Source organism: Petaurus breviceps, unplaced genomic scaffold (genome assembly GCF_028583685.1).
Source record: "Petaurus breviceps papuanus isolate PSGF00001 unplaced genomic scaffold, PetGlider_PUasm1.0 90887, whole genome shotgun sequence".
NCBI lineage: Eukaryota > Metazoa > Chordata > Mammalia > Diprotodontia > Petauridae > Petaurus > Petaurus breviceps.
The window spans coordinates 1,298,359-1,306,551 of record NW_027187370.1 but is presented as its reverse complement, the minus strand read 5'-3'; the positions used below and the strand labels follow the sequence as shown (position 1 = coordinate 1,306,551).

Here is an 8,193-nt window from a genome sequence, read left to right as displayed (position 1 = left end):
GGCCCCTCGGAGGGGTTGGTAGGGAGGTAGTGGAGAGAGGGGCCAGTCCAGGGAGTTTCTTTCTTCCAAACCTGAATGGGAAGATACCCCCTTTCTCCACAGCCTAACCTCTCCTTGGCTAGGAGTCAAGGCACCTTAGTTCTCTGTTGAGTTCTGGACTTTGATCTAGGTTCTATACCTCCTTTAATCTCTGCTTTCCCCTTCTCTGGGGGAGGGGGAGGGAGCTTTGCTGGGTAGTGTGAGAGAGAGAGAGAGAGAGAGAGAGAGAGAGAGAGAGAGATAGTAAGCTCTTTCTTCCCTGGGGCTGACAGCTCTATGATGTTTCTAGCAGGGAAGTGGTCTCCTGGGTGGACAGAGGTATATTTAAGAATAGAGTGGCCGTCAGGACAGAAGGATGCAGGTTTTTCTCTTCTGTTTCAGTGGGCAGAGCAGATACATTTGGAGAAAGCAGAGGACAGTCTCCTTTAGTTCCCCCCACCACCCACCAGTCTCCCCCTAGGTCTTTATTCTTCCTCTCCTAGGATGGCAGTAAACTTGGGGAGAAAAGGGGTAGGATGCAGGGGTCCCAGCTTTCAGATTCAGAGATGGTGGCCGTCAGGAGCAGGGCTGGGTTTACCTGGGTGACTAGTAGGATATTCTCTTGTGTTTGTGTGTCTGTGTGACAGAGATAGACACACACACACTCATTCTTGTGTATGCAAGTGGGGAAAAGGGAATATAAGGAGGTGTAGAAACTGCTACAGCTTGAGGGGGAGAAGTGGGGTGAAGAAGCAAGTCTCAGTCCCATTTAGTTGACCCTTTCTTTTTCTTGTTTTTACATCTATCTCCTCACCCCTCCTTTCCCCAAAGCAATTTTTTCTTTTCCACCAACACCCTCTGGACTTTGCCTTTGCTGCATATTTCTGCTTGGCCTTTGCTTTCCTCGTTTCCCCTCCCCCCATCACTTTTCTCTTCTGAAGTCTCTCTTCCTCTGTGCATACCCCACTCCCCAAATCATCAGTTTCTGCCTCTCTATCCTATGCCCTCCCCATTTCCTCCTATTCTTTTTGTGGCTTCTTCATCCTCTTTCATCTCTCTCCCATCTCCTTTCCTCTGCTCCCCAAGGTCTCTGTCTCTTTCTGCCTTTTCTCCCTATAGAGAATCAACCGTTTTCAATCCTCTGCCGAAAGTGGCACTTGGGGGTGGGGTCTGGTCCCCTAGGGGAGGCGGGGCCAGGAGGCCAAAGGCCAGGTGGGGTTTGAAGGGAGGGGTCATCGCCTTTGTCCCTCAGCTTGTTGGAATGCTAGGCTCCTGGTCAGGCAGTGGGGACCCACACCCCCTTGTCCTTGATATCGCTTCTCCCCCCCCCCCCCAACCTTCTCCAGGCTGGATTGTCTATTGTTGCTGGTTTTCGTCTTGGAAAAAGTTAGCACAACAAAGGACTCCTTTGTCCAGATCCCCCCCCCCCCCCCCCAGCCCCCCCCCGCCCCCCCCCCCCCTTCCCTTTCCCCCCCCCCCCCCAGCAGCTGTTCTCAGGCCTCCCTGTCTGTCTGATTTACTTGTCTAGGGCTAAGGGAGAGTAGAAGTGATGAGGGAAACAGGGTATAGATAGACAGTTTTGTGGGATGAAAGCCCCCAGGAGATCTAAGTTTTGTGTGCTTTCCTGTATTGAGTTCTAGTGTGTAGGAGAAACTGAGGTTAGGATGGAGGGATTGAACTCTGCAACCATTAACATTCCAGGTTGTGGTGACCAGGGCAGTATGGTATCTCTGGGGTCTTGATGCCTTTCTCTGAGATGATAGTTGGCCCTAGCCATTTGGGCTGGCACAGTGCCCTTTTCTCCATCCTCCTGGCAACCCCCAGAGAGAAAGAGGTCTATCATTGCTGAAGTTCACGTGGGGAAAGGGGAATGGCCTAGTGTCTTCTGTCTCTGAGTATCCAATCCCTTCCCTTCTCATCAAGCATGAAGCTTTAGGAGTGGGAGGGAGAGCCATGGGTGTGTGTGTGTGTGTGTGTGTGTGTGTGTGTATGTATGATATGTTAATGTGGTGATGTTAATGGGGTACCTGCATCTTTGGACATTGTCATGTTATGGGTTCACAGAGTTGTTCTTACTAGAGCTTGATAGAGGAGTACTTAGGTGTGATAAAGAATCAGTTTTGAGGGGTGGGAATTCCCTTTACATCATTATGCTGGCAAACCCCCTCTGTACTCCACTGTCTGACTTGGCGGGGGGTCAGAGGAAGGAGGCTGGACACTATGACCTTTTCATGGTGGTGCTTCAAGAGCTGTGCAGGAATGGAAGACAGGTAATCCTAAGGGGTGGGAGATATCTTTTGCTTTTCATCATTGCAGTAGTTCACCATGTCCCCCATGCTCCCCACTCTGACTCCAAGAGTTCCAACATGGCTCCCCTAACATCAAATATGCCAAAAGTTTGCCCTGCGCCCCCTGGGAAACCAGTATGACTATAGAGAATCTGACCTGTGTTGTGTATCCAGCTCCTACCCCACCAGGTTACTCACCTTCCCATTTACTGGAAACTCAAGAGCTGGAGGGGTGGAGTGAGTCTTAAACAGTAAGGTGGCCAGGACAGACTGACCATTGAGCAGAAACAAGCCCCCTTTGTCACCCCCACTTTGGCTTGGGGGCAACACTCCAACACATGCCTTCTACAACACAGATCTACACATGACTGAGAGCACTAAGAGGATTCTCAATCTCTGACTCCTGAGAAGGGACACTCCTAAAGTCAATGTTAGGGGACCGCCATCTCCCATTGGATAGCCCAGGAGCTGAGAAATGGGGTGGAAGATTAGCAGTCTCTCTGCCCTCCTACTCTACCCCTTGGTTTCCTGACCAGAGAAGGGGGAGGGAATTGTTTGCTGAGGGAGGGACCATGACTGCTTCAGGGTTGGGGGGGGCATAGAGAACGGAAGCAGAAAAAGGAGGGGGAGTGGACTGCCTTTGAACATCCTGTTGACCCCAGTTTCCTCTGGTCCAGACTCGGGCCCTCCCCCCTCTTCCCATCTTGCCTTAACTCCTTCCTAGCTATATGGAGGGAGAGGAGAATTAATGAGAAAGGGTTTTAGCAGGTGGTCACTGACCCAGTGAGTAATCGAGGCTACCACAAATGATACTTTATTCAGCTGTGATGACATTTTATAAGGTAGCATCTATTTGGCTGGTCTGGGTCAGCCTAGTGCCTTCTGGAACTATGTGGCCACCAGGGTGTGATGGGGCCAGTGAAGATTTCAAAGGTGGGGTTCATAAATTATAGATGGGCCCCCAGGCCCAAAGTGTGGTCTTCTCCCTCCCCACTAAAGGCTGCAAGTTATGACCCATTGAGGGGAAAACTTGCCCCAGGTTACACAGGTAGTAATGAGAAGAATCAGGATTCGAACTTAGGTCCCTTTCTTCTAATTCCATGTTTTTTTCCAGTCTATCATATTGCCCATGAGAATGGTGGGTGTCTTAGGTTATTCAGAGGTGTTGCAGAATGAGGGTTGGAGCCTAGGTTTTCTAACTTGTGTTTTCTTATTTTCTCTTGCCAAACCTTTCAGCCATTGAAACTCAGAGCAGCAGCTCGGAGGAGATTGTGCCCAGCCCCCCATCACCACCTCCTCTCCCCCGAATCTACAAGCCGTGTTTTGTCTGCCAGGACAAGTCCTCAGGGTACCACTATGGGGTCAGTGCCTGTGAAGGCTGTAAGGTGAGTTAGGTGTATTGAACAGACCATTGCTGAAAGATGAGGGGAAGAGATAACTTTGAAATACAGAAGATATCTATGGGCTCCCCTCTTCCTTCCTGGTCACAGTCTGTGCCCCTCAGTAATTTGATTTGTGTGAAGGGAAGGGGGTTGGTTGTTTTTGGCTTTGTCTTGTCTATATTCCTAGAGAGAGGATGGAGGAGATGAGGCGCAAGCAGGGGTGTTCTGATCTTTAAGAAGGAACAGATGTATGGTTACAGCTACAAAGAGTCAATCTATGATTGACTTCTCCCTTTCCCTCAAACACCTCCTCAGGCTGCCTCCTGCCGTCCCCTGTGTAGAGGCCCCCAGGCCCAAAGTGTGGTCTTCTCCCTCCTCACTAAAGGCTGATGCCTCTGGCTGGCAGGGTGAACACCCGCCACTGCTGGGGTTACCATGGTGAGCTGGCATCTGACCTACTCTTGGCAAGAGACCCAGGAGGCCTCCCCAGCAGCCCTGCCTGAACCCTATTGGAATAACCTGGCAGGAGGAGTGCCCAGCGAGAGGAGGTGTAGTGCTACCCTTTGGGAGTTGCCTACCCCACTCTCGGAAAGTGCCAAAGCTGTTGGTTACCCAGGATCCCCCTCCCCCCATGTCAGCACATCTTGATTTCCTTTAGCCCCACAGTTATCCACTCAGACCCTAGTCCCTACCCCATTACTCTAGGTCTGGCCCTTGGAATGGGGAGAGGATAGGTCACAGTCGTCTTCATTCCCACTGCACTGCAAGGCATACTGTCTCTACTGTTTTTCCCTCCCCAGGGCCTCCAGATCCCACAAGAGTCAGACCTGAGAAGTTACACAGTAGACTTCTCTAATCCTGGGCCTCTCTAAACCTAGAGCAAGTTGTCTCCAGACTTGGGGATAGAGATGAAGGGCAGATCCCAAGGCCTCAAACTGACTCTCTGTGCTTATGTATTATTGTGTGTGCATGTGTGGCAGATGTTATATCTTATGTGGGTCCTACCTGGGAACACAAATGTGTTTGTGTGTGGTCACCTGCCTACCTTCATGTCTTGTGGGTCCTAACTGCATGCCATGCTGCCTGTATATTAGTGCCTTTCTGCTTTTTTTCCAATCTCTCTTAGTCACTGACTTTTTCTCTGCCCGTCTGTCTGTCTCTCTTTGCCTGCCTGGGAATCTATATTTCAGCTCCCTATTTATCTATCTTTTTTTTTTTTTTAAAGCAATTGGGGTTAAGTAACTTGCTCAAGGTTACACGGCCAGTTATTTCTGGGTGTGGTGCTAAGTATCTGAGTCCGGATTTGATCCCAGGTCATCCCAACACTGGGGCCGGTGCTCTTACTCGCTGAGCCACCTGGCCACCCCTGCTATTTGTCTATCTTTATGCCCTAGTCTGTCCATCTCTCTGCCCCTCTGCCCACCTCTCTGTCTGCCTGCCTCTGCCTGTGGCCCTCTTCCTGCCTGCCTCTGTTGATCTGCCTGCCAGCCTGATGTTTTGTCTCTGGCCTTTGTGCCTGTATATTGACTTACTGTGCGTCAGTCTGTGCCTGTGCCAGCTTGCCAGTGTGTTCTTAGCCACTAGGATGGCAGGCTCTGCCTCTCCCCCATCTTTGCCCCTCTATGCCCCTCCTTGACTCATTAGCTGCCCTGGGGCTAGTTCCTCAGAGGAGAGGCAGCTAAGGATGCCAGAGGCTGGAGGGGCAGCAGCAGAAGCAGGCAGCCATGGGGTTCTCCTCTGGGAGTTCCCTTTCTTGTTGCTGAATCACATTCTCCTGACCCTGGGTCTCATCTGCCCAGGGAGGTGGTGAGGAGACTGAGTGGGGAAGAGATGCTGTCTTGTCTTCACTAGACCACAGATGGGGATCTGCCCCTCTTTCCCCACTCTGCTCTGTGGTTGCTGACCTCTGTACCCCACCCATCCAACCCTGCTGCTTCTTCCTTTTTTAGGGCTTCTTTCGTCGAAGCATCCAGAAAAACATGGTGTATACATGTCACCGGGACAAGAACTGTATCATCAACAAGGTGACAAGAAATCGCTGTCAGTACTGCCGGCTACAGAAATGCTTTGAAGTGGGCATGTCCAAGGAGTGTGAGTGCCACTCCTTGCTACCCTCACTTGCTATACAGTTGGGCATCCTGGGGCCAAAACAGGGAGGACATGATACTGTATACAATCTGTGACCTGGTTTTCCCTTGGCAATAGAAGAAATGTGGGGCTAGGGAAGATGGGGGAAAGCTGAGGGAGAAGCCCAGCTTTCCATGAAGGAGTTGACAGTGAAGGGAAGGAGAGAGAGAGAGTGTGTGCTTATATTCACTGTTTAGTTTATGGTGAGATACAGGAGGGTCACCTGGGTTCCCTATGACCTTGGAGGGGAGGGAAAGGGTCTCAGTTCCATTTAGGACAGTTCCCTTCAGAGGTAGGAATACCAAGGACTTGGGGCCCCAGAGACTCAAGAGCTCTAGGGGAATCCCTAGGGGTGAGGGGCAGGGGAAGACAATTGAAAAGCTCATTTCTTCTCCACCCCCCCCCACTTCTACTCCATGCCATCTCAAATCTGGGGTTCCCAGCCTGACTCTGAGAAACACAGATTTTGAATTTGGGCTGAGTAGAGGGCAGCCTAGAAGGAGGCAGAGTCTGGGGTGGGGGGGAACCCTCTTGTGTTTGAATCATGGGTGTTGTTATGGCAACCAATGATTGATGATGTCAGAGATAAATGACGCTGACAGAAGCCTCCGTCTGCGTTGGCCGTTGTCATGGAGCCGGAACCTTCAGACTTGGGGGAGGTGGGCAGCAGCAGCAGGACTCCCCTTCCCTGCCCCCAATCCACAGCCCAATATAGCATGGGGGTGTGGAAAAAAGATACATGTACACGTGTGTACAGAGCCTCAGACACATGCAGATAAGAGACACACAAATATATAGAGCCCCATCAGTTTCTATCCTCTTTCCTAGTGGGAGGTACATGAGTTCTGGGGAAATAAACAGGTCTAGTCTACAGCCTTTGGGAAGCCCAGAGTTTCCCAGTCTCCAATGTGCACCAGCCTTAGTGACAGATACTATGTAGTGTTGGCTTCTGCCTGGGACTGAGCATGCGCTGACTTCCCTCCCCACCCCTGTGTCCCACCTCTCCTATTCCTTCCATCCCCCCTTCCCCCAGCCAGTGCTGGTGCTAGCTCACTGCAGGAGGTAGAGGATGAGATTTGCTACCCTTGTTATCTAAGCCCCCCCCCAATATATATACACCCAGGTTTTCCCAGGCTCCCTTCATGGTGGGGTGGGGAGGGAAGAAGTAGGGAGCTTTGAACCCCTAGAGGGGATCCACCTCTGAACTGATCCTCCCTCACCTTCAGGCTTTCCTCAACTTTACCTCAGTGTGGATATGTGCTCAGAGAGAAAGGAATACGTTGGGGACAGGCAGCCATGGGGACCCCCCCTCCCCATCCCTTTCTCCCTCCCTGCCTTCCCGGAGCTCTGTGCCCTGGAGCTGAGCAGCTGCCATTTCAATAGAATTAAAGCTTCCGAATGATAAACGTCTTGTCACAGCTGCAATTTTCTCTTCCCAAATTATCCCCCCGCTTTCTCTTCCTCTCCCTCACCCTCACCCTCTCTCTCTCTCCTGCACTTTATTGAATTTGCAGAGTCGACATGAGTGATCTCCAAATTATGCCAGCTTCTCTCTCTCTCTCTTTTTCTCTCTCTCTCTTTCTCTCTCTACCCCTCTTTCTCCCTCTCCCCCTTCTCCCCCTTCTCCCTACCCCCCTCGACTACCAGCCCCCCATCCCCCTCGCTCCCCAGTTCTCCCTCTCAGTAGCCCCCCCCCCCACTTCCACCACCCAGCATCAGCTGAGTCCCTGCCCTGTGAGTGATTGTGTGTCGGGGATAATCGGCTGGTAACGACCCCATCGCTTCTTTAAAGGCGAGTGGTGTGTGCGGCTCAGCGCCCACGGTGATTTGTCAGCTCCCTGGCTAATGGGCCAAGAGATCCCCCCGTTCCCACCCTCCTGCCCAATTCCCTTTCCTTTTTGGGGGCCCTAAGAGAACTGTTCCTTTAAGCTTTCCTCCTGACACCTCCCAGTCCTACCCTGAGGTGCTCTACTAAGATTCAGGGATAGAGGGACCCTTTGTATCATTCAGTAAGAGGCCCAAGGGCCCTTGGGGAGGAAGATGAGGAAAAACAAAACCAAAGGGAGTTTGGGGGGAACAGACTTAAGTGACATGAATGTGTGTAGACAAATGCACCACCCAGAGCATGGGGATACAAAGCCCACACATACCTATGCCTCTTGGCAATGCCTGGGGCCTATTCCCAGTCAATCTGTGGGCTCAAAGACATGGTTAAAACATTACTACATCCAGTATGTGCTTATGTCGATCTTGCTTCCTGACTCAAGTGAGGGAGGGAGCACTGAGACTGGAGGACCAGTTTTCTCACCCTTTGTAGGGTGTGTGTGTGTGTGTGTGTGTGTGTGTGTGTGTGTGTGTGTGTGTGTGTGTGTGTGTGT

The 8,193-nt window shown here is 51.4% G+C and overlaps 1 protein-coding gene across 6 annotated transcripts in view; it reads left to right on the top strand.

The window, feature by feature from the left end:
• Positions 1–8,193, top strand: part of RARA (retinoic acid receptor alpha) — a 54,051-nt gene that overhangs the window by 38,821 nt on the left and 7,037 nt on the right. For all 6 annotated transcript variants that reach the window (XM_069074224.1, XM_069074228.1, XM_069074226.1 and 3 more), the window contains 2 exons: positions 3,543–3,691; positions 5,638–5,779. In XM_069074224.1, the coding sequence (XP_068930325.1) occupies positions 3,543–3,691; positions 5,638–5,779 (291 nt within the window). The remainder of the gene's footprint in view (positions 1–3,542; positions 3,692–5,637; positions 5,780–8,193) is intronic.